General features: G+C 37.4%; 2 protein-coding genes across 2 annotated transcripts in view; one reads left to right on the forward strand and one right to left on the reverse strand.

The window, feature by feature from the left end:
• LOC126077915 (translation initiation factor IF-2-like) overlaps positions 1–27576 on the reverse strand; it is a 420687-nt gene that overhangs the window by 369469 nt on the left and 23642 nt on the right. The window lies entirely within an intron of this gene.
• Positions 1–27576, forward strand: part of ANKAR (ankyrin and armadillo repeat containing) — a 105928-nt gene that overhangs the window by 11697 nt on the left and 66655 nt on the right. Inside the window, exons 3-8 of the mRNA XM_049887668.1 lie at positions 6928–7091; positions 7707–7810; positions 12186–12366; positions 13500–13719; positions 19888–20089; positions 25499–25707. Of these exons, the coding sequence (XP_049743625.1) occupies positions 6928–7091; positions 7707–7810; positions 12186–12366; positions 13500–13719; positions 19888–20089; positions 25499–25707 (1080 nt within the window). The remainder of the gene's footprint in view (positions 1–6927; positions 7092–7706; positions 7811–12185; positions 12367–13499; positions 13720–19887; positions 20090–25498; positions 25708–27576) is intronic.

The raw sequence follows: 27576 nt of genomic DNA on the forward strand, positions 1-27576 counted from the left end.
AGGAGAAAGCCAAAACAAAAATGATAACTCAGAATGGATGTCCATGTTCCCTTTGCTTATGATTATGTAGTTTCTAAGAATATGTGCTTGTAATTGCATTTGAGAGTGTGATGATGTCATGATCATTCTCACTTGCAACAATAACCATTTGTCTGCAAGATTAAAATTTTTTTTTTTTTAGAGATTTGGCTTTGAACTTGTGGATCCTGTTCTTCTTCTTTCTCCAACCAACAATAACATCAGGTTGAACAAGTTCCTCCATAAAAGGTTCTTCACTATGTGATGTTAAAGTAGGCTCACCTAATTTCTTTGCAAACTTGTCTTTTTTCTTAGAAGAATTTACTTAATGTGGAAAGATGATAATAATGCAAAAGATATTTAAACATAAATATGTGAAAACTATTCCTTCCTCCCAGATTAGCACACAATTTAAACATTTTCAGTGGCATCCAAGCACGTAGGCTTATTATGGTGTGATTTCTGTTCAGATGGCAAATTTTCAGTATAAATTTTTGCAAATAGCCCAGTGAAAATTGGGATAGTGAGAATCCAGATAGCGAAGATTACCCATTTGTGTGAATTATTTAAAAACAGAACTGTGACACTGTTCGTCCTTGGGAGGAGGTGCATGGAAATGGAAGGGCCTTGCTTTAAAAGGACATTAGGAGGTGGGGCCAAGACGGTGGAGTGGTCAGATGCTTCCTGTGGTCCTTTTTACAACAAAGACCTGAAAAAACAAGTAAATCAATTATATATGACAAGCTAGGAGCCCTGAACATTGAAGGCAAAGTTGAGGAATCGGGCTGAGTGGCAGGGGGAGGGAGAAATGGTTCAGAAGCAGCAAGGAGTTGCCAGACCTGACCCAGCAGGAACTGGCACCCCACGGGCCAATCCGCTGGCTCATGTGTGGTGAAGCAAGCAGTCATATTCAGGACACATTTCCACACTGGGAGAGAACAAGCAGTGGAGAGTCTGCTCAACCCTCCAGAAAAAGCGAGAAGCAGCCCTCAATCAGCACCAGATAAGTACCTGCATTTAACTACCACACAGATCCAAAATACCCCTTCAGGAAAAAACTGTCTCCCATTTACGTGATTCCTTCCCACTCTGCAGCTGGATCCCAGCTGGCTGCATCCCCTGGGCTAGAAGAAGGACTCTACACTCACCCTGAGCCATTCTCCATGCCTTGGAAAGGGAGCAGATTAACAAGCAGGGAAAAAACAACCTGCTGACTCCCCTAAGCCGGGAACTCAGGGCAGAAATACCATCTTTGCCTAGGCACAGGCATAAGGTGTGCACAGACTTTGAATGCCTTTCACCCCTGCATAGTGTGGGGCCCTTGTCAACAGCATAGGTCCTCATTAGCACAGTACAACAGGGTATATATCTGAAGTCTAACTTCAACTGTTTTAGCTATGTGGTGGAGAGGCAGGTTTGTGACATTTGACACTGATCTTCCTATTAAGCAGGGTCCTCACCCACCCATATCAGGGGCCTGAGGCCTGGCGGCTTCACCCATGACACCTAGCCACCCACAACAGGGGTCCAAGAAAAAGTGATGCCTCCCAATCCTTACAGCCAACAGCATTGGGTGCCCATAGTCCGGCTGTAAAACCCACCCGCCTACACACTCCAGGAAACAGGGACACACTTTCCTTACAGATACGCTGGGACAGTTGTCAGTCCCCTGCCTTACTCAGCCCATGACCCCCTACTGCAGCCAGATACCTGTGCTGACACCAATCACCCATGTTCATCTAGGACTGTAGGTGAGAACCTGCACCACACACTTGGTGCCTGACTACCTGGATGCCTGAGCTGAATCCATAAAAGAAAAGTGAATGGACCCCTAGGCTCACATACCTAGTAACAGCTGTAACCACCTGGTGACAGGATGTTAGAGCTTCAAAGGCACCAATAATCAAACTAGCTCACTTAAGCAGCCTATTTGGGCATATCAAAACAGAACAAAACAAAAAGCTAGGACATAGAAAGCACACATAAATAAATATAGTAACCTATTGATGGCTCAGAGACAACAGTCAATATCAATCACATAAAGAGGCAGAACATGATGGCTTCAGCAAGCTCCCAAAACAAAGAATTAAAAAATCTTCCAGATGAAGAGAATTTCTTGGAATTACCAGAGGTAGAATACAAAAGATTAATATAAATAATTCTTCAAGAGGTCAGGCAAAACACAGAACAAGCCAAGGAGCACACAGACAAAGCAACAGAGAAACTTTAAAAAGATTATAGAAGAGCATAATGACAAATTTAACAATAAATGCATACATCCAAAAAGAAGAAAGGGCCATAACCAAAGAATTATCCCTACAACTTGAACAAATAGTAAGAGAGGAAAAAAAGAAACCCTCAGGCACCAGAAGAAAGCAAATAATAAAACTTAGAGCAGAATTAAATGAAATAGAGAACAGAAAAACAAATGAAAGAGTTAAGACCAAAAGCTAGTTCTTTGACAAGATTAACAAAATTGATAAAACATTGGCCTAACTGACAAAAGAAAAACAGAAGACGAAGCAAATAACCCAAATAAGAAATGAGATGGGCAATATCACAACAGACCCAACTGAATTTAAAAGAATCATATCAGATTACAATGAACGATTGTACTCTAACAAATTTGAAAACCTAGAAGAAATGGACAAATTTCTAGAAACACACTGCCTATTTAAACTAATACAAACAAAGGTGGAACAACTAAATAAACGTATAACAAGAGATTGTAAAGGTAATTAAAATCCCAAGGTAAAAAAAAAATGCTGCCCTTGATGGGTTCAATGGAGAATTCTACCAAACTTTCAGAAAAGAGTTAACACCACTACTACTAAAGGTATTTCAGAGCATAGAAAAAAATTGAATACTCCCAAATTCATTCTTTGAAGCTAGCATAACCCTGATACCAAAACCAGGTAAAGACACCACAAAAAAAATTACAGACCAATAATTTAGACCCAAAAATCCTCAACAAAATTCTTCCCAATAGAATTCAACAACATAACAACAACAAAAATAATAATAATTCACCATGACCAAGTGGGATTCATAGCAGGTATGAAGTGATGGTTCAACATTAGAAAAACAACCAGTGTAACCCAGTATAAATAAAACAAAAGACAAGAACCACATGATATTATCAATTGATGCAGAAAAGGCATTTGACAAAGTCCAATACCCATTCATGATAAAAACTCTTCAGGAAAACAGAAATAGAAGGTAAATTCCTCTACATAATAAAGGACATTTATACAAAGCCAACAGCCTACATCTTCCTAAATGGAGAGAATTCGAAAGCATTCCCCTTGAAAATGGGAACCAGACAAGGATGCCCTTTATCACCACTTTTATTCAACATTGTCCTGGAGGTCCTAGCCAGAGCAATTAGGCTAGAAAAAGAATTAAAGGGCAACCAAATTGGTTAGGAAGAAGTAAAAGTATCTCTAGTTGCAGATGATATTATGTTATACACAGAAAACCCTAAAGGATCCACAAGAAAACTACTAAAACTAGTAGAAGATTGCATCGAAGTATCAGGATACAAGATAAACATACAAAAATCAGCTGGATTCCTCTACACCAACAAAGAGAACATCGAAGAGGAAATCACCAAATCAATACCATTCACAGTAGCCCCCAAGAAGATAAAACATTTAGGAATAAATCTTACCAAAGATGTAAAAGACCTATACAAAGAAAACTACAAGGTACTACTGCAAGAAACCAAAAGAAACCTACATAAGTGGAAAAACATACCTTGCTCATGGATAGGAAGATTCAACATTGTGAAAATGTCTATTCTACCCAAAGCAATCTACAGATACAATGCAATCCCGATCCAAATTCCAAACCATTTTTTAATGAGATGGAGAAACAAATTACCAACTTCATATGGAAAGGGAAGAGGCCCCAGATAAGAAAAGCATTACTGAAAAAGAAGAGCAAAATTAGAGGCCTCACTCTACCTGATTTTAGCACCTATTATAATGCCATAGTAGTCAAAGTAGACTGGTACTGGTACAACAACAGATACATAGACCAATGTAATAGAATTGAGAATCCAGACATAAATTCATCCATCTAAGAGCAGCTGATATTTGACAAAGGCCCAAATTCCGTTAAATGGGGGAAAGGGGAAAGACAGTCTCTTTAACAAATGGTGCTGGCATAACTGTGGATATCCATCTGCAGAAAAATGAAACAGGACTCATACTTCACACCATGCACAAAAACTAACTCAAAATGGATCAAAGATCTAAATAGAAAATCTAAAACAATAAAGATCATGGAAGAAAAAATAGGGACAATGCTAGGAGCCCTAGTACATGGCATAAACAGTATACAAAACATAACTAGCAATGCACAAACACCAGAAGAGAACTAGATAATTGGGAGCTCCTAAAAATCAATTTTTTTTTTTTTAAAAAATCAAACACTTATGCTCATCCAAAGACTTCACTTAAAGAGTAAAAAGACAACCTACAGACTAGGAAAAAATTTTTGACTATGACAAATGTGATCAGAATCTAATCTCTAAAATCTACAAGATACTGCAAAACATCAACCACAAAAAGACAAATAACCCAACTAAAAAATGGGTGAAGTATATGGGTAGGCACTTCACCAAAGAAGACATTCAGGAGGCTAACAGATACATGAGGAAATGTTCACAATCATTAGCCATTAGAGAAATGCAAATCAAAACTACAATGAGATACCATCTCACCCCAACGAGGCTGGTATTAATCTAAAAAACACAAGATAATAAATGTTGGAAAGGTTGTGGAGAGACTGGAACACTTATACACTGCTGGTGGGGATGTAAAATTGTATAACCACTTTGGAAATCGATTTGGCGCTTCCTTAAAAAGCGAGAAATAGAACTACCATACGATCCAGCAATCCCACTCCTTGGAATATATCCTAGAGAAATAAGAGCTCTCAAAAGAATAGATATATGCACACCCATGTTCATTGCAACACTGTTTACAATAGCAAAAAGATGGAAACAACTAAGGTGTCCATCAACAGATGAATGGATAAACAAATGATAGTATATTCACACAATGGAATATTACACAATGATAAAAAACAATGATGAATCTGTGAAACATAACATGGAGGAATCTGAAGGCATTATGCTCAGTGAAATTAGTCAGTCGCAAAATGACAAATATTGTATGAGACCACTATTATAAGAACTCAAGAAAAGGTTTAAACACAGAAGAAAACATTTTTTGATGGTTATGAGGGTGGGGAGGGAGGGAGAGGGGTACTCACTAATTAGGTAGTAGATGAGTTATTTTAGGTGAAGGGAAGGACAACACACAATACAGGTGAAGTCAGCACAACTGGACTAATCCAAAAGCTAACAAGTTTCCTGAATACAACCAAACACTTGGAGGGACAGAGTAGCAGGGTGGGGGTATGGGAACCATGGTTTCAGGGGACATCTAGGTCAACTGGCATAACAAAATGTATTAAGAAAACATTCTGCATCCCACTTTGGTGAATGGCATCTGGGGTCTTAAAAGCTAGCGAGTGGCCATCTAAGATGCATCAATTGGTCTCAACCCACCTGGAGCAAAACAGAATGAAGAACACCAAGGACACTAGGAAAATATGAGCCCAAGAGAAAGAATGGGCCACATAAACCAGAGACTCCATCAGCCTGAGACTGGAAGAACTAGATGATGCCTGGATACCACCAATGACTGCCCTGACAAGATACACAACAGAGAATCCCTGATGGAGCAGGAGAAAAGTGGGGTGCAGACCTCAAATTCTAGTAACAAGACCAGACTCAATGGTCTGACTGAGACTGGAGGGACCCCAGAGGTCACGGCCCCCGGACTCTCTGTTAGCCCAAAACTAAAACCATTCCCAGAGCCAACTCTTCAGACAAAGATTAGACTAGCCTATAAGACATTCTGGCAAGATCATGCTTCTTAGCTCAAGTAGACACATGAGATTATGTGGGCAGCTCCTGTCTGAAGGCGAGATGAGAAGGCAGAGGGGGACAGGAGCTGGATGAACGGACACAGGAAATACAGGGTATAGAGAAGTAGTGTACGGTCACATTGTAGGGAGAGCAGCTAGGATCACAACAATGTGTGTATAAATTTTTGCATAAGAAACTGAATTGAACTGTAAACTTTCACTTAAAGCACACACACACAAAAGACTAAAACAGAGGACATTAACTATATCTGTAATGTTTTCTTAAATTACTACAAGCAAATATGATTAAATGTTAATAGTTAATTCCAGGTGTTAAGATTAGTACTTTGTACTTTTCTGTATATTTTAAAGTTCTCAAAATACATTATATACCTTATATTGATGAAGCCATATTCTGCTAACAACTGCAAGTAATGAACAAACCTAATCTGCTAGGATTTAAGAAAATTATTTTTAAATAAAGGTTATATGTATGGTTGCATTACTTTCCCAAAAAATCAGCTTGTTATTTTTGTCATGTGAGAAATACCTACTTATTTCTTTATACTGTCTCTTTTTACCTAAGCTAGCTCAGGTTTTTACTTATTTAACCAAAAGTTTTCTAAGACATAGAGTTTCAATTACCATGTGATATCTTTCTGGTGATGGAGGTAAGATATTAGTCTTAAACAGAAAACAGTAAGTAGAATAGTTTTTTGACTATACTTTTGAAATATCTGTGCAATGAAACTACAGAAAGTGCCCAAAATGTATGATACAAATATATTTCAATTCTTAAAATATTTATGTATAGTAAGTATAAATAATTTAATAATCTTTAATTGTCAAAATTTTAATGCCATGTGGAATTTTTTAACTTTGTTTACATGAATGAGACTTTAGACTTCCAAAATATAATTGTTTATGTGCTGTTCATTTTTTTAATAAAAATTTTCTTCATTTTTGGAGATGACAAGGTCAAGACAGAGCGAGAATTGCCCCCATTTATTTTTGGACGAGATTTTAAATGCCAGAATTTCCACTACAACGAGAATCAATATTTCCATGTTCACGGAGGAATTGAATTTGATATCAGCACCCCGCCAATTGAGAATGCTTTGGAAGATTTTCAGGTTTAAATTATTATCATTCTTGAAATGGTTTGTCACTTCACACGTCTTATTCTATTCTTCATCTAGAAAGAATGTCGGTTCACGCAACTAGGCAGCTCTCCAAATAAATAGCTTCACAACTCACAAGTTTATTCTTATACTATTTAACATACATGTGTTAAGTGTTAACTATATATTAGGTACTGTGTTAGATGTCACACATATCACAGGTACAGCCATCATCCTCACAGAACCTATAGACTTCCCATGTGCCCTAGAATAGCTCATCAGAGTGCAGAAAAAATCCTGGAACGCTCAGTACATATTCTTCCATTTGCCTCAAAGATTAGTATTAGAGTCCTCTAGAGTTTGGGAACAGTACTCTTCATCTGAAATTTAGTATAAACATTATACATTTCAATTGTCATTGCTTTTCTATTTTCTCTTCTCTATATTATATATCTTTAATTTTTTTTTCCTCATTCCCAATGTAGGGACTGGATGCTTGCAGATACTATCAGGGCCTTGTGGGATACTACATTATAAATTTGTCATTTACGTGTACAAAATTTCATCTAAAAGAAGTTTTACTATTTTTTAGATTTGTTTAAAATATTTTAATAACTCATATTTTAGAACAATTTAGAAAAAATACGGGATTGTGCTGCTAATACTTTTGTAGAAGATTCAGGATACAAAGGATATTACTCAATACCAGTCATGGAATTTCATGGAAAAAGGTAAGGAACTTTCAGAATTTATTTATATTGCTACAACTTGTTGAAAGTTAGAGACTCTGTAGCAGAGAACAAGGATAGTGTCAAAATGCAAAAGCTGAATTAAAACCTAGGGATAGAGACCCTAGAACAATAATCCCCATAAATGACATACTGAGTCAAGTGCTAAATATTATATTTATTATTTCATGCACTTCGATACATCTGGTGTAATAATCTCTAAAGCTTTTTAATAGTTTTTATAATGAACACAACGGTTAAATAGGGGTGGAGGTGGGATCAAATTCTGTGGGTCAACTGAAAAGCAGAGGATTCAGCCCATACCATTCATTTCCATAAGAAATCTGACTTAAATCTCTTCTTCAACTGGTTCTTGTTATACCTGTCATCTTTTGGAGTGGATATATATCTCCTAGTATTACAAATCTTTTCTGTGTTGTCTTCTTGGATTTTCACATCCTGGGCACTGTGACTTGAAAATATGGGTTTAGCAATATCTTGGGTTGGAAGCAAAAGTTTGAGATTTAAAAGCATTTAGACAGTTTTTTGTTTTGTTTTGCTTTAAGCCATGGAAGTAGTTGAAAGGATAGGGCCAAGTCTGGAACTCTAGACAATAGTAGCTTTTAAGGGGTGGGTGGCAGAGGAAGAGAAATTCAGCAAAGGAGACTGAGAAGGAATAATAGAGATAGAAGAAAACCAAGAGAGGACAATATCATGAAACTAAAAAATGGAGGGAATTTTAATACATGCAAATAATTAAAGGCATCAAATGCTATAGAGAAAAAGGCCGAGTGAAATTAAGCCTGAAAAGAGTGCTCTAAATTTGGAAATGACTTGGGAAGAGAATTTCAGTTGGATAGTGATTATGGAAGGCTATTTACAGTGGGTTGTAAATTTGGGGAGAATAAATAGGAAGTAAAGAAGGAAAGGCAAGGATTATGTTTCTTTAAAGATGCATGACAGTGAGAAGAATAAGAGAAATAAGGCAAAGAGAGAAGATAAAAGGTAAAAGTTGGATCTTTCCACTGAATTCTCCTTGGGTACATATATAGTGCTTGAGCTAAAGTTGGAAAACCATGTGGCTAATGACCTCCATGATTTTGAAGGAAACCAAGCAGCAGATATCAATCTCTAGAATGTACAGGTGGTATACATACCCCTGGAGGAGGACTCTCTCACTCAGGGATATAACCCTTGCCAAGCTAAATGGTGAATAAAGCTTTACTCTCCAAGGTTCTGGCAGGCTGGTGGGGTTCCAATGATGCCGGGAACGCAGGGAAGTAGCTGGGACGAACACTGTGCTTGGTGAGAGATTGTTGTGGGTGGAAGAATATGGTTGGTTAAGCACCCTGTCACAGCATTGTAAGTGATCCAGTCACATTGTTGCAATGGGATGTCATAGTGGAATTATTTGTCTAGTTTCTGACTAATGCACAGCATTTGGCCATCTGTGTTAGTGAATGGCAGGTATATGGATCTGAATTTGTAGGCTTTCAAAGCTAGCATAAGCTTGTTGCTCAGACCCAGCTAGCATAGAGGAAAAGTAAAAACCACAAGTAGAGTAAGAATCAGTATTTTCCTGGATCTTTGAACAATTAATAGAGAGACTTTAGTTCTCTATAAAACCCACCCCACTTAATTATTCCTGAGAATTCCAGGGGTATCTCACATGCTCATGGATCACCACTCTCAGCTATGAGGTACTTGCACTTTCCTTCTTTCCTGCCCATGCTCCCTGGGATCATCCACCAATTCCCATACAGGCAACTCAACATGAATGCCATTGTTGTCTGTTCCTCAAGAGTAATTTATTTACCAGGAGGCTACTGGTCCCTTATGAAAATAGGGTCTGTTCCACTAGCCCTCCAGGCATGCCCAGAAACGTCTAAACCTTACACTCATTTTAGGCTCAGGTTGGGACCTCTCACAAAAAATAGGTGCCACAATCTGAAACCCTGTGATTTGGCAGTCCATGAAAGAAGAAGAACTCATAAATGATCAAGACAGCAATTACTGAAGGCCAATAATAGGTAAAATGATACAGGTACTAAAATGCTCTATTTTGGGGACAGGATACTAGGATCATGATGGTATTGTGGATATTGGGAGGTAGGTCAGAAACCAACTTCATGTGACAGTGGCATGTCAGAGAAATGTGGTGCTAGATGCTCTCCACCACAGTCCCTAACCTGGTGCAGGTTTCCAGGCAGAAGAATACGGAGGGAATTATTTTAAAAGTGAGGCTCCCCCAAAGTCCCTGCAGATGACCACACTTAAGGTTTTGAATAAGGGAAGTGGTATGTCACTATGCAGTACTTGGATGTGGGGTCCTTGGCTGAAATATACAGTCATTCACCTCATAACGTTGGCCATTTGAACTTTCTGGGCTTCCAGTAATCATTCCTACCACTCTTAATGCTTGGCCTATAGAGTTCAACCACAGGAGTCGCAAAATTCTCCTGTCAGAGACTCTCTCAGGGAGCAGCGACCTCCACCACCTAGTTTCTAAGTTAGGACAGGTCTCAGCGTGTTCTAGATGCTTGATTTATACTGGATAACTAGGGTGAATTTCTAGAAGAAAGCAGCCCATCTTCCCTAGGTGTTGGCTGAATCTGTCTCATTGTGTGAATTGTGGTCTAAGACTACATCACTGAATATCAGGTTCCATCTGTGCCCCAAAGGTGGCCAGCAGCTCCTGTCCCATAGTATTTTACTGCAGCCAACATCTAGAGGAGTACATGAAAAGGCAGATGTTGCTGGCACAGGGATTCTCTTGGAGCAGTATGATATAGACCTGGACCAGGTCAAAGACAAAAGGACATTCTTAGTGTGCTCCCCTATGCCTACCTGTATGGAGGCAGTCTTGTGGGATTTGGGATACATGTTTGTGGTGTCCAGTCATATCAGTGTGTAGAGGTGGACTTGTTGGACTAGGTATGATCCCTATAGCTGCATAAGGCTCTAGAGTCTACCACCACTGTGATTTGAAGGCCATCCAAAGCCAGTTATCTACCTAGGATTCAGAATAATACCAGCTCCTCAATTTTGGAGGCTGAAGTATAGTAAGCTAGGCAAGCCCTTGTTGATGAAAGTGGCACCTCCACAAGTTGGGATCCATGGACAAAGTGATGAGCCCCACAACCTGGCCTGACACTGCACTGACTAGGTGTAGATGATGACAGTTATATTCCTGTGGTCTGGTTTCCTCCTGGGGTGAGAGGGTTTTAGATGGGAAGAGTGGTGGCCACAAGTGAACGTGAACAGGTTTTCAAACATGCCTCCATCCATGCACTGAGTTCCATTATATTGAGAAAGTTGGGATTGGAGTCAGGATCAAGGAAGAGAAGGTATTAGCCTCTGATCAGTTCATCACAGGGTATTTTCCTGAGACCTTCCTGTAACTAACCTATGGGGCCTAGTGATTTTCCCCTGAGCTTCTAGCCAGGGAGTTTCCTTGGCATAGAGTCTCTGACCCACTTCCCTGGAAATTTGTACAGTGGAACACATCTCTCAGCACCCTTAGTAGAGTTTATAGTCCCCAAGCAACAGAATGATGAGACATAAGAAAAGGTGATTCCTGTCAAGAATATTGTATTTGCAGCAATAAACAGTTATATTAGAGTAGAATCCAGGTAGCCTTTAAAGGCCTCCAGCTGGCACAAGGAGGGTCAGCAGCTAAAGTGCTCACTGCTGAAATCTGGGAATGGGGAAAGGAACATTAATAGACAGTAATGGAAGAAGGCCAACATTTTCCTTTCTCTGGTGATGAGAAATGACACCGAGGAACAGAGTAATTTGGAATTGTGTCACTTTTTCATTCCAGAGTGACAGGCACCCGGGGCTTTTGCAGTTCCCATCTATGTCCCAGGGACCTGAGTTGGGCATTGGTGGGCTGGGGTTTTTTTTTAGCTTACTGTGGCAGTGAGTAAAAGCCAAGGAGCCTTTATCCAAAGCAGCATCCATGGAATTTCCCAGGTTAGACTCAAGGTAAAGCCTTGAGAAAACAAATATGGACATGACTAGATTAAAAGAGTTAATATATAATGTCATAAGAGGAAGATAAGCAAATGGTTGGATGGTAAACCTAGACTCCTTCAACCAGGGTTTAGAGCTTTCAGTGATTTTTAAGCAGTGCCCCTGCTCAACGGTATGGGAAGGACAGCTAATTTGAAGAGCCAATCTGGAGAAGATATTTGCAATATAAAGGCTTGATAATAATTGGTAACAATGCTATTAAAATACTTACAATAGAGTACAATTCAAAATTTTTGCATTTAATTGTTACAGAACATCAAGTTTTTTCTATGCCAGTATAGAAAGAAAAGTAGCAAATCACTTCGAAGTTAGAAAAACTTATCTTTTTTCTTTATTTTTATAGCTACTATGTGATCTGTTTTGAACTTGAAACTTTCTATCAGCAACTATATAAGACACAGTGGTGGGGAGCCATAAATGAAATTGTGAACAATCTGAGACCAAAAAGACTTCCACTGACTGATGCTCAATTACATGAACAATTTAAGAAAAAATTTGGTTTCAAAAAAGCTATGAAATGCAAGGTATTTCAGTGATTACCACATAATTTAGTATAACTAGTTATGTATATATATATATATATACACACACATACATACCAAAACCAAAAACCAAACCCGTTGCCGTCGAGTCAATTCCGACTTATAGGCTAAATAGTCTTCAATACAATCAAAAGGCTACATAATTCTGAGTTATTAATTTCCAGCAGGATATAAAACAACCATTTAGTGAACTGGACTATGGTTAATCTTAATAATGGCTAACATCGATTGCTTCCTTTGTATGCCAGAAAAAAAAACACTATAATAAATCCATTTAACAATAAGATAAAGTACTTGTAATATCATTATCCCTATTTTATGACTGAGAAATTTGTGGCACAAAAGAGTTAAGGATCTTGCCTAAATCACACAGCTGTTAAAAGGCAGACCCACACTTCTGTCCTGGCAACTAAACCTCAGAGCAAACCTAACAACTGAACCAAATCTCTGCGTTTTCTTCAATAAGCCTTGACTTAGCATTTCTGGAACTGGTAAATATAGGGGTGAGTTTGGCAGTTTCAAAGATCATGCTGGCATTTATTTCCCATTTATTTGTTTTAATATATTTGTAAATTAAAACTTTTAATAACCTGTTAGTCTAATTTTAAAATATTAAGTAGTCAGAATGTCTAAATGAACAGGGTGACTTTTTTACCTCCCCATTTTGAGGCCTAGAGCAAAAGAAGACAAACTGTTTCAACAGCTAGATATTTCAAGTTTTTAGATTTCTAAATTAGATTTTTTTAAATCAGAGAAGGAACCAATGATTTGCTTTTAAAGTATTTCAGAGATATGTTTTAAAACAATACCCTGTTTTAAAAGGTCTCCAAAGAAGGACCTCCAACTTCTCCTTAAAAAAAAAAAGGGGGGGGGGTAACTTTTCAAAAATATTTTTTAAAGTTCTTGATGTTTCTTTATAGATTTAACAAATTTAATCATTATCCAGTGAGATACCTTCCACATGGGTTTTGTGAAAATTCTTTTGCAACTGAGTGCCAATTATGTAATTATTATATTAATTACATAATTGGCATGTCTTTTTTTTTTTTTTTCCTTAGACCAAGATTTAGGTGTATTTTGAAAAAAACTAATTCTGGCCTTTTTAATAATTTTAGAGTATTCCATTTGGTATGAAGTCTGCTGTTGAAAGAGGGTTAGCTGCTGTTTTCCACACATTTAGCCGTAAAACTTCAAGTTCGACGATCAATGTTTCAGATGAAGGAGGTTATGCTATTTTCCATCATGCTGCTCTACACAACAGAGTTGCTATTATATGTCAACTCTGCAATGCTAACTTTAATGTCAACCAGAGACGCTTTATTATGTTCACCCAAGGTACCATAACCTAAAATCATTTTCTTTTACCCTTCATTCAACATTAAGAATTATGCATGTTGATTTTAGAGCAAGATTAAAACTTGTTGCTGGTATCTGTTGACTTGAATTAGCCCTAACAATGCTTCTGGGCTGTTTTGACTACTGTAGCTGTAGGTTCTGAGGTCAGGTAGTGTGAGCCCTCCGACTTTATTCTTCTTCTTCATCAGTGCTTTCCATATAAAGTTAATGGTTAGTTTTTCCACCTCTTTAAGGAATCCTGTTAGTATTTGCATCAGGATTGCATTGTATTTGTAGATTGCTTTGGGTTTTTGGGTAGAATTGACATTTTCACAATGTTAAGTCTACCCTTCCATGAGCAAGGTGTGTTTTTCCACTTAGGTAGGTCTCTTTTGGTTTCTTGCAGTAGTATTTTGTAATTTTCTTTGTGTTGTTGTTTTACATCACTGGTAAGATTTATTCCTAGGTATTTTATTTTTTTAGGGGCTATTATAAATGGTATTGTTTTCCTGATTTCCTTATTGTAGTTCTCTTTATTGGTGTATAGGAATTCACCTGATTTTTGCATATTTATCTTGTATCCTGCTACTCTGCTGAATCTTTTGGTTAGTTCCAGTAGTTTTCTCGTGGAGTCTATTGAGTTTTCTATGTATAGTATCATAAAAACAAAAAAAAAACCAAACCCAGTGCCGTTGTATCGATTCTGACTCATAGAGACCCTATAGGACAGAGTAGAGCTGCCCCACAGAGTTTCCAAGGAGCGCCTAGAGGATTCAAACTGCTGTCTCTTAACCACTATGCCACCAGGGTTTCTGTATAGTATCATATTATCTGCAAATAGGGACAGTTTTACTTCTTCATTACCAATCTGGATGCCCTTTATTTCTTTTTCTTGCCATATTGCTGTAGCTAGGACTTCTAGCACAATGTTAAATAGGAGTGGTGATATAGGGCATCCTTGTCCTACTCCTGTTCTCAGCGGGAAGGTTTTCAGCCTCTTTCCATTAAGAATCATGTTGGCTGTTGGTTTTATATTTACCTTCTATACCTATTAAATTGAGAGTTTTTATCAGAAATTGGTGTTGGGCTTTGTCAAATACCTTTTCTGGGTCGATTGAGATGGTCATGTGATTATATATGTGGTGTATTACATTGATTGATTTTCTAATGTTGAACCATCCCTGCATACCTGGTATGAATCGCACTTGGTCATGATGTATTATGTTTTGATATGATGGTGAATTCTATTGGCTAGAATTTTGTTGGGAATTTTTATATTCATGAGAGGTATTGGTCTGTAATTTTTTGTGTGTGTGTGTGGTGTCTTTGCCTGATTTTGGTTTCAGGGTTATGCTGGCTTCAAAGAATGAATTCAGAAGTATTCCTTCCATTTCTATGTTCTGATATAGTTTGAGTAGTACTGGTGTAAGCTCTTCTCTGACTGATTGGTAGAATTCTCCAGTGAAGCCATCTAGGCCAGGGCTTTTTTTTTGCTGAGAGTTTTTGTTATTACCTTTTCTGTCTCTTCTCATGTTATGGGTCTCTTCAGATTTTCAACTTCAGTTTGTGTTAGTTTGGGTAGGTAGTGTGTTTCTAGAAATTTGTCCATTTCCTCTAGGTTTTCAAACTTGTTGGAGTATAGTTTTTCACAGTAGTCTGTTATGATCCTTTTTATTTCAGTCGGGTCTATTGTAATGTCTGCCATTTCATTTCTTATTTGGGTTATTTATGTCCTCTCCTGTTTTTCTTTTGTCAATTTTTCAGCCAGTATCCTTGACAGGATCCCCTGGAAAGAAGGTGAAGGAGGAGGAATGGGAATTTGGAAATGGGAATTTTTTATAATAAATTTATTGAGATATAATCCACATATGATAAAATTCACCCTTTTTAAAATATACAGTGTAAAGTGGGTTTTAATATATTTACAAAGTTGTACAACCATCATTACTATATAATCCCAGAATATTTTCATCATCCCCCTCTTAAAACAAACACGCACATACCCATTAGCAGTTACTTTCCATTCTTTCCTCCCCCAACTTTCTGGCAACTAATCTACTTTGTGTTTCCCTGGATTTGCCTATTCTGAATATTTCATATCAGTGGGATCATATAACATTTGTCCTTTTGTGTCTGGCTTCTTTCATGGTTCATCCATGTTGTAGCACCTATCAGTACTTCATTCCATTTTATTGCTGAATAATATTCCATCATATGGATATACCACTTTTTTTTTTAATCCATTCCTCAGTTGATGGGCATTTAGGCTGTTTCCACTCTTTAACTACTATGAATTATGCTGCTATGAATCTTCATGTACATATTTTTGTATGGATATATACAAAATTCAGCAGCAGAATTGCTGAGTCATATGGTAACTCAGAGCCCTGGTGGTGCAGTGGTTAAGTCCTATGGCTGCTAACGAAAAGGTCGGCAGTTTGAATCCACTAGCTGCTCCTTGGAAACCCTGTGGGGCAATTCCACTCTGTCGTAAAGGGTCATTATAAGTCGGAATTGACAGCAACAGGTTAGTTTCCCACAATGGCATCATTTTACTACTTCATTAGCCATCTATGAGGGTTCCAATTTCTCCACATTTTCACAAACACTGTTTATTGCCTAGCTTCCAGATTTTAGCCACGTAGTGTGTGTGAAGTGGCATCTCATTGTGGCTTTAATTTGCATTTCTCTAATGACTAAAGATGTTGAGTATATTTTCATGCGCTTATTGGCCATTTCTATATCTTCTTTGGAGAAATGTCTATTCAAATCCTTTGCTTATTAAATTATCTTTTTATTGTTGAGTTGTAAGAGTTCTTTATATATTCTGGATACAAGTGCTGTAACAGATATATGATTTACAAATATTTTCTCCCATTCTATGAGTTCTTTTTTCACTTTCTTGATGGTGTCCTTTTAAGCACAAAAGTTTTTAATTTTGATGAAGTCCAACTTATCTGGTTTTTGTTTTGTTTCCTATGCTTTTTGTCAAGTCTAAAAAACCATTGCCGCTTCCAAGGGCATAAAGATTTACTCTTCTGTTTTCTTCTAAAAGTTTCAGGTTTGTGATCTATTTTGAATTAATTTTTGTATATGGTGTGAAGTAGGGGTCTGTTGTAGATTGAATTGTTTCCCCCCAAAATGTGTGTCAACTTGGTTTTCAGGATTGTGTGGTTTTCCACTAATTTGTGATCTGATGTGATTATTCTACGTGTTGTAAATCCTAACCTCTGTTAATGGGAGATTTGGTTGCGCACTGGTTAAGAGCTCGGTTGCCAACCTGAAGGTCAGCAGTTCGAATCCACCAGCCACTCCTTGGGAACCCTATGGGGCAGTTCGACTCTATCCTATAGGGTTTTTATGAATCAAAATCAACTCCACAGTAATGGGTTTGGTTGGGGTTTATGATGTTAATGAGGTGGGATTAGAGGTAGCTATGTTACTGAGGCAGGAGCCAATCTATAGGATTAGGTTGTATCTTGAGTCAATCTATTTTGAGATATAAAAGAGAAGTGAGCAGAGAAATGAAGGACCTCATTACCACGAAGCAAGAAGAGCCAGGAATGGAGTGTGTCCTTTGGAGCCAGGGTCTCTGTGTTGAGAAGCTCCTAGACCAGGGAAGACTGAGGAAAAGGACCTTCCCTCAGAGCTAACACAGAGAGAAAGCCTTTCCTTCCTGCAACCTTGCCAAACTCATTTATTAGTTCCACTTGTTTTTGTGGATTCCATAAGATTTTCTATATACAAGATCATGCCATCTGTGAATAGAGATAGTTTTATTCTTCCTTTCCAATCTGGATGTCTTTTATTTCTTTCTCTTGCCTAACTGCTCTGACTAGGACCTCCAGTAAAATGTTGAATAGAAGTGGTGAGAGCAGACATCTTGTTTAGAACAGGGATTTAATGAATAATTTGTCAGGGTAATTTATTAAAATGCTAATTTGTGATAACTCAATGCTAAAGAAGAATCAGACAATAAAAGCTTTATTCTCTCTACACTTGAATCTTGGAAACCTTGGGGCTTCCCTTAACTTAGAGCAAAGTCGAGGTTTTTGTTGTCATCTATCTGCGAAGAAAGGCTCTTTTTAATTATCTAAGATTGCTTAAGGCTACCTTATATAGTTATATATTGATCACATCTCCATCACTTGAATATAAGATCCATAAAGGGCAAGGATTTAGTCTATTTTGCTTACCATGGCATCCTAGCACTATAATTAACATACAGTGAGGTAATATAGAAATTCAGAGAAGAGGGAGATAAATATGGTTTTCGGGTCCCAGTAGAACATCCATTCCTTAGATCAGTATTCATTACAGAATGGACTTAGATAAAATAAAGCACGGATTCAATCAAATTTAATTGCAATTGGTAGCCTATTATTTTAAGCCTTTTTTGGTTTGAAAAAATATCTTTGGTAAGTTAAAGTCTCTCATTCATTCTTTGACTACCTGGATTCCCATTTGCTGAAAAATGAGTATATTTTGAAGTGTGTAAAATGTATAACTCTAGTGGCAATGTCTATGTATTCTTATTTAACCAACATAAAATTGTTCCATCTGTGAGTTTTGACCAGTCATTGAGAGGCAGAAGTTCCTGGCCTGCTCTGATCTCACTGTCAGGTATATGCACCATGCCTGGATGGCTTTACCAAAAGTTACATCAAGACTGATGTAATCTTGCCATCTGTACCTAAATATAGTCATTTTGTTCTTATTCATAAGAGTCCATTTTGAAAAATTAGGAAACTGCTATATATTAGTAATCATAATTTTACATGTATTCTCTTTTTAAAAACAGAATCATCTAAAATGGACATGAAAAAAGAAAGAAATGGTAAGACATAAGTGAAATATTTAGTGCATTTTAAAAGATTATTAAATATGTTAAAACATTGTTTATATTATTAAAAAAAAAAAAACCTGTTGCTGTCGAGTTGATTCCGACTCATAGAACCCTATAGGACAGAGTAGAACTGCCCCATAGAGTTTCCAAGGAGTGCCTGGTGGATTTGAACTGCCGACCTTTTGGTTAGCAGGTGTAGCACTCAACCACTATGCCACCAGGTTTTCCGTTTATAGTGTATAATCTACAAAATGACCTGTCACATGAGGATCACAATGATATTTTGTATATATTTTGAAGTATAAATTTTTTCTACCCATGGTTATTTATTGATATTCCTCTTAAGTTTTGGGGATTTTTTTTCCCTTGGTTTTTTTATTTTAAATTCGAGGTGATGTGTGGAGATGCACAGTGAGATGCTGATATATAGATCGAGAGCTCATAGAGGAAATCAAATTTAGAGACATAATCCTGGGAGTCATCCATTTGTATGTGGTAAATGAAGCCATTGAGAAGAAGGAAAAAAAAAAAAAGTTCAAGATAGAGCCCCAAAGCTCATTTAGACGTCAGGACAATGAGAAGTTCCCAAAGGAGACTGCAAAGGGAGTAGTAGGAGAGATAGGTGGAAAAACAGGAGGGTGTGGTATCATAAAAGCCAAGGGAGGAGAATATTTTTTTAAAAAAGAAAGTGGTCAACAGTGTCAAGTAATGTTCAGAGGTCAGAAGAAAACTGGAAAACTCCCGTTGGATTTAGTGACATAGTTGCTAAAAAATAAAAAACATTAATTTTTTCAACTTCAAAGATCTTATCTCCTACTACAAAACATTTGAATAAAATGAAAAATAATTTAAACAACAATTATTTTATCAAAAGACTACTTTACACATTAACTTAAATTTAAAAAAAATTTAACATTCTTGACGTTAGTCTTCTTATAAAGAATTATTGATATTAATAGCCAGGCTTCCAAAGCTGAATAAGAAATATTGGATTTCCTAGAGTAATCTTTTTAGTGTTAATTTGAGGGTTTTTATATCCTAAAACCTACAATACCAAGTTCTAATGGGATTCGACTACAATATGTTAATTGGTAATTTGGTTTATAGGAAATGTTGAAAAGATGTTATTCCACTTAGTTTAAAATACCAGTCATTTGAGTTTTGGTATTAATATTCAAGGAAAAAACTGAGTGCTATTTGTAAAAAATGTTTTATATAAACAAATCCATTTTACTTCTGTGGTTGCCATATTTTTCAAATGAGGCATACTTTTTAGAAACATTAGACCTTTAACCACTGAAGACACTGTCCATCCATTCTAGGTCCAACACCTTTACACCTGGCGGCACAGGCTTGCTCACTAGAAGCAACTATCTGTCTACTCTGTTTCAAGGCAGATTATACACTCTCTGAAAAAAGAGGCTGGATGCCGATTCACTTTGCAGCTTTCTATGACAATATCTGCATCATCATTGCTCTCTGCAGGAAGGATCCTAGTTTGCTAGAAGCTGAAGCAACAGCTGAGTAAGTTATTAAGCATTTGTATGCATGTAAATTTCTTCTTTACATGGCTTACCCCACATGTTGACACTAAAAGGCTAGTGCAAAATCGATATGATTTGAAAGGCTACATAAGCTTACTTGCTCTCCTTCCTGGTATCTTCTCCTACCTCTTACCATTAGAATTTATAGACTGCAGCTTCTATTAACCTGTCCAGGCTTTCTGAAAGCATACGAGTTAAGTTCTAGGAAGTTTTTCCTAAGCTTGTCCCAGTAGTATGGTGAACCACCTATTAGTTTATTAGGTTAACTTCTTAATGCCCTGAAAGAAGCCTGAGATTAGGCAAAAGAAAGTTGCCCTAAATTAGACTCTACACAACCAGAAGACGGTCCTAGGGCTCCAGACCAAAGTGAGTAGGCCTTGGAGAGGAGAGATACCGAGAGTATCCAGAAATGAAATATACTAAAAAAGAAAAAAAAAAAAAAATCTTTGAAATAGGGTACATTCTTGGATAAGAATTTAAAGACCAGGTTATTATTTTAAATCTGTGAACATGATTCAGGTATAGTTTCATTCAGGTTCATCTGGGTCTACAAACATATCAGGTTTTCACAGGAGAGATTATTATTCCATCTTTTCAATGAAGAAATGAATCCTCCCTCTAGAAGACTCCAGAACCTCTAATAGATTCTTTGAATAATATATTTTAGAAAAGCCATGGAATGTGGAGACCTGAGTCAGTTTCTAGTTCTGTCACCTCCTGGCAATGTGACTTTGAGTAAAAGGGGGCTAAAAGACTGGGTGAATTTGAAAAGATCAAACAGTTGAACATCAGAAAAAAAAAAAAATTCAGAGGTAGAGGTAATAAACTATCTGTGTAAAATAAAGCAAAGGATTTTTAGAGAGTGGAGTTAGCAAGTTCGAGATCTCTGTGGAACAAATAAGGAGTGTGATCATTCTGGTGTGTATGAATATGGAGCCAAATGAAAGATGACAAGGAACTGAGAGATCTGAACACAAATGGTAATTAACACGGGTGTTGAATTCACTGACTATAAGAGGAGACATGTTAGCGAGGCAACCCATGAGCTAGAATGGTGTAAGAGGGCCCAGCTGGGCAGGAACAATGGAAATACGTTGGTGGAAAGGGTAATATAATTTGATAGCATATTTTTAAAATGAGGAAAATCAGAGTGATGGTGTTAGAGGTAGAAGTAATCTTTATTCCTACACTGACTGGAAGAAAGCAATAGGAAAACAGTCTTGTTAAAATAGGAAAGTGAAGAAGTGAAAATATGTTTATCCATAAAGGAGAAGAGGTTCTCCAGGGTCCAGGAAAAGGGGATGGGGAGAGGTTGGGGACAGCTGAATGGAGGCGAGAGTTCAGAGGCAGGCATCAAGAGGAAGGGTTTTAGCTAAGAGGAAGGCATGGAGTATAAGGAGGAAGGAAATCATGATTGAGGCAACATGATATAGTGAAAGGGGAAACTATATATCAAGACTCTGCTAGGCAAAACTGTGCTAGACTCCTAATTTAACCCTTACACCAACACTGCCAGGTGTTTTTTTTGTTTTGTTTTTTTAAATAACAAATGAAGAAAGTAACCTGATTTGCTTAAGGTCACATTGTTAGCTAAGATTAGTTAAGAAACAGCTTAAGCTGCTTTAACAAAGAAACTAAAAAATACAGTGGTTTAAACAAGATGAACATGTAGTTCTCCCTCATTAAAAGTCTGAATTGGTGGACGAGGGCAGGCGTAATGGCCTAACAGTATCAAGGACCCATTTTGTTCCTCCTTAATATGTGGTTTCTTTATATCATGGTACAAAATAGTAACTCCTGCTTCCATTATCATGTGTGCATTCTAGCCATGAGAAGTAATGACATATTCCTTTTCTCTCTAGGGAACTGCCCTAATATCCTATTGGCCAAACTTGGTCACATCACTATAAGGGAACCTGAGAAATGCAACATTTGGCTGGATAGCCATGTGTTCAACTAAAACATCTTTACTAAGAAGCAGAGAATGAATTTTTGAGAAAAATTGTTAGTTTCTGCCACAATGAGAAAGCTGGGATTTAAGAGCTAGACATGAAGCCTGAAGAAATAGTTTTGAGCCTCAGTTTCATCATTTTTAAAATGGGCTGATAATATTTGCCTTACTTTTTGATTCACTCATAAAAAAAAAAATAGAGTTGTTATAATGATTAGATAGGATAGTGTATACTATGTATACTATGAACTTTGTCCATTACCAGCTTCTGGACAAATTATAAGGTGTGATAATTAAGCTCATAGGGATGCCATGAGTTGGAACTAACTCCATGGCATCTAACAAACAACAACAACGATTAAGCCGGGAGGCGGCGCAGGAACAAATGCTAAAGAAAGCCAAGACAAGAGTATTAGGGAGGCAAATCTGTTTACATGTGGAAAATAGAGGACAAGAATGCATTAGGAAGAGAAGGTAAGGATATAAATCAGAATTCCACCAACAGCAACTTGAATAGTTTTACGAAAAGTATATTTGACACTGTATGTGTGCTTGTTGTTGTTCTTAGATATCCTTAAGTTGGCTTTGACTCATAATGATCCTATGTATAACAAAATGGGAAACCCTGGTGGTGTAGTGGTTAAGTGCTACGGCTGCTAACCAAGAGGTCGGCAGTTCAAATCCACCAGGTGCTCCTTGGAAACTCTATAGGGCAGTTCTACTCTGTCCTATAGGGTTGCTATGAGTCAGAATCAACTCAATGGCAGTGGGTTTGGTTTTTTTGGTTGTAACAAAATGAAATACTGCCCGGTTCTGGGCCATCCTCACAACCACTGTTATGCCTGAGCCCATTATTGCAGCCCTGCATCAATCCATCTCCTTAAGGGTCTTCCTCTTTTCCGCTGACTCTCCTTTACCGAGCATGATGTCCTCCTCCAGGGACTAGCCCCGCCTGATAACATGTACAAAATACGTGAGACAAAGTCTCTCCATCCTCAATTCCAAGGAGCACTCTGGCTGTATTTCTTCCAAGACAGACTTGTTTTTTCTTCTGGCAGTCAAAGGTATGTTCAATTTTCTTTGCCAACGCCATAATTCAAAGGCATCAATTCTTCTTTGGTCACCCTTACTCATTGTTCAGCTTTCACATGCATATGAGGTGACTGAAAGTACCATGGTTTAGGTCAGGTACACCTTAGTCCTCAAAGTAACATCTTTGCTTTTTAACACTTCAAAGAAGTCTTTGGCAGCAGATTTGCCCAACGAGATACGTTGTTTGAATTCCTGACTGGTGCTTGCATGGGCATTGATTCCGGATCCAAGTAAAATGAAATCCTTGACAACTTCAATCTTTTCTCCATTTATCACAATGTTGCTTATTGGTCCAGTTGTGAGGATTTTTTGTTTTCTTTATATTGAGGTGTAATCCATACTGAAGGCTATAGTCTTTGATACTCATCAATAAATGCTTCAAGTCTTCTTTGCTTTTAGCAACCAAGGTTGTGTCATCTGCATATCGCAGGTTGTTAATGAGTCTTCCACCAATCCAGATGATGCATTCTTCTTCATATAGCCCAACATCTAGGATTATTTGCTCAGCATACAGATTGAATAAGTATGGTGAAAGGATGCAGCCCTGATGCACACCTTTCTTGATTTTAAACCATGCAATATCCCCTTGCTGTGTTCGAACAACTGACTCTTGGTCTATGTACAGGTTCCACATGAGCAAAATTAAGTGTTCTGGAATTCTCATTCTTTGCAATGTTATTCATAATTTGTTATGATCCAAACAGTCGAATGCCTTTGCATAGTGAATATAACACAGGTAAACATCTTTCTCATATTCTCTGCTTTCAGCCAAGATCCATCTGACGTCAGCAATGATCTCCCTCATTCCACATCCTCTTCTGAATTCAGCTTGAATTTCTGGCAGTTCCCTTTTGATGTACTGCTGCAACTGCTTTTGAGTGATCTTCAGCAAAATTTTACTTGTGTGTGATATTAATGATATTGTTTGACAATTTCTGCATTCTATTGGATCACCTTTTTTTGGAATGGGCACTAACATGGATCTCTTCCAGTCAGTTTGCCAGGTAGCTGTCTTCCAAATTTCTTGGCATAGATGAGTGAACACTTCTAGCACTGCATCCGTTTGTTGAAACATCTCAATCGGTATTCTGTCAATTCCTGGAGACTTGTTTTTTGCCAGTGCCTTCGGTACTGGTTTATGGTTATATGCTACCTCTTGAAATGACTGAACGTCAACCAATTCTTTTTGGTACAGTGACTCTGTGTATTCCTTTCATCTTCTCTTGATGCTTCTTGCAATATTCCGTATTTTGCCCATAACATCCTTCACTATTGCAACTTGAGGCTTGAATTTTTTCTTCAGTTCTTCCAGCTTCAGAAATGTCAAGTATCTTCTTCCCTTTTGGTTTTCTAGCTCTAAGCCTTTGCACATTTCATTATAATACTTTACTTTGTCTTCTCTAGCTGCCCTTCAAAATCTTCTGTATAGCTCTTTTACTTCATCATTTCTTTCATCTGCTTTAGCTTCTCTACGTTCAAGAGCAAGTTTCAGAGTCTCTTCTGACATTCATTTTGATTTTTTCTTTCTTCTCTGTCTTTTTAATGACCTTTTGCTTTTTTCATGTATGATGTCCTTGATGTCTTTCCACAACTCATCTGGTCTTTGGTTGTCAGTGTCCAGTGCATCAAATCTACTCTTGGTATGGTCTCCAAATTTAGGTTGGATACTCAAGGTTGTATTCTGGCTCTCCTGTGGGCTTTTTTTAATTTTCTTCAGCTTCAACTTGAACTTGCATATGAGCAATTGATGGTCTGTTCCACAGTCAGCCTCTGGCCTTGTTCTGACTGATGATATTGAGTATTTCCGTCATATCTTCCCACAAATGTAGTCGATTTGATTCCTGTGTTTCCCATCCAGTGAGGTCCATGTGTATCATCTCCATTTATGTTGTTGAAAAAAGGTATCTGCAATGAATAAGTTATTGGTCTTGCAAAATTCTATCACACAATCTCCAGTGTCATTTCTATCGCCAATGCCATATTTTCCAACTACGAATCCTTGTTTTCAACTTTCACTTTCCAATCACCAGTAATTATCAATGCATCTTGACTGCATGTTTGATCAATTTCAGACTGCAGAAATTGGTAAAAATCTTCAATTTCCTCATCATGCGTCTGTCAGTTTGTCATAATGTAGTGGCTTGCTTATTGCTATGATACTGGAAGCTTTGCCACCGGTATTTCAAATACCAGCAGGGTCACTCTTGTTGGACAGGTTTCAGTAGAGCTTCCAGACTAAGACAGTCTAGGAAGAAGGACTTGGCAGTCTACTTCTGAAAAGACTGGCCAGTGAAAACCTGATGAATATGTGTGCTTAATTATTATTATATGTTCCTTGATTTTTAGGAATCAGTGTACTCCACTGTTACTTGCTGCCACTTCAGGAGCATTGGACACTATCCAGTACTTATTTTCTCTTGGTGCTAACTGGAGAAAAACAGATATTAAAGGAAATAATATAATTCACTTATCAGTGCTAACCTTTCACACAGAGGTTCTTAAGCATATAATAGAGTTAAATATTCCTGAACTCCCAGTTTGGAAAACTTTGGTAGGTAAGTATATAATACATAATCTCTTCTCAAATAAATATTCTGATTTTCATTCAGTTTAACTGTTGATTCTGACTTTGAAACAAAATAATACATGAATCATTTTAGACATTAAAAATTATGACTTAACCCAGAAATACAGATAATGAACTATATTTTTATATGTGCAAAACGTTTTCTTCTAAATTAAAAGATATGTGATTCAAACAGACTATGTTTTACACATTTAAAAAAATTTTTCAACCTTTTACAAAAAGCCAACAGTCCTCTTCTCCATCAAAAAAGTGAGTTTAAAACAGTGGAAAGTTAAGGAGGGAGGATATTGCAGTATGAATGCAAAAACTTCTCTCCAATTTATTTCTTCCTCCTAATTTTAGAGACAAATTCAGAAATATCTGTCCCATATTTTGATAAATGTCCTGTGAAAAGTTCTATTTGAGATATTTACCCCCAAATTTTTATTCAACCTAGCCAGAAATATTATGAGCAAGAGTTAATAGGCCAACTGAACATGCACATCCAATTTTAGTCCCTTCCAAGACCCTACTAAAACTGCATGGAGATTAAATAATAACAAAAACAGCAGCAGATAAGCATGCAATGGAAAACAGGAAAGGATATAACAACAAAAAAACGGAAACAGATAGGCAAGTCTCAGGACTAAGCAGACCAGAGAAAATAAAGCCACAAGTGGATAAGCTGAGAACCTTCCCAACTCACATCATAAAACCTTCAAAAGGCTCAGGAACTGGCAGTGACAGGCAGGATTTTTTTTCTGCAGAGCCTAAGAAAGACCTAAAGATACTGACACTGGGATCCTCCCAAAAAAAACAGATGGGCAAGAGATCCAGGACACTGGGAGTCCAACCCAAGAGAAAAGGAAAAGGACTTCCAACGATGACAACAAAGGGAACTCCCCAAGTCCGTACACCCAGGCCAGAGAAAAAGTGTGGGAGAAATTACCAATAGGTATAAAGAAAGCTAAGCAGATGAATAATAAATAAGGAAATTATTACCTCCAGAAAAAACAAAAAGTAAGAAAGGAGACACTACTGTGGTGCACTACAATGCTCAACTGTGCATATTTGTATTGGAAAGTATTTTCAATGTTTATTTGTGCATTTATCATTATAGCTCAGCTTTTTTAGGAGAACCTGAGAGAATCATCCTGTTACTTCTAACAGACAAAAACTATTGCAGATACCCACCTCCATAATAGGAAGCTCTGGCCCCTAACAGGAATAGCCTAGGGACACAGGAAACCACTGACAACCACTGCTTCCCACAGTTACTGCTGGAAAGTCCAGATAATGACACAAACAGAACAATAAGCAGTGAGCATCTGGCCACTGCTTCTTTGCTTTGTGCCCTAGAGCTCTCCCTCTTCATACTGCCTATTTTTACTATGGGTAAAAAAAAAAGAATTAGTCAAAGTTTATTAGAGGTCTCTAAGATTAGTTCTTGGAGTGGAAGCTAAACTTTAAATTGTGATAGAATGATCTAGCCAAGGTAGGAGTCAGGACCACGTTTGGTATTGGAAGGGCTGGAAAAAGAGACAAGGAAAAAACTTCTGTGTATTTTTCCTGCACCATGAACACATATTAGGAGTATATATATTTGCATTATCTTCCTCTTTGGAGTATAAATTCATTGCAGATTTAAAAATATATATCTTCTTTACACTCATGAAATGTATAAAGCCTCATACATAGAGTGGATATTAAACTGTTGCTGATGGTAATGTAGTTTACTTTGGCAGCCTTGAAAATGAATTCAACAACTGATTTCAGGTAAGGGAGATGTACTATTTTTCAAGTGAATTTGAACAATGTAGCCAGCTAATCTGAGTCATTGAGACCAAAGATAAGAAAT

The sequence above is a fragment of the Elephas maximus genome, chromosome 6 (assembly GCF_024166365.1).
Source record: "Elephas maximus indicus isolate mEleMax1 chromosome 6, mEleMax1 primary haplotype, whole genome shotgun sequence".
NCBI classification, from domain to species: Eukaryota; Metazoa; Chordata; class Mammalia; order Proboscidea; family Elephantidae; genus Elephas; species Elephas maximus.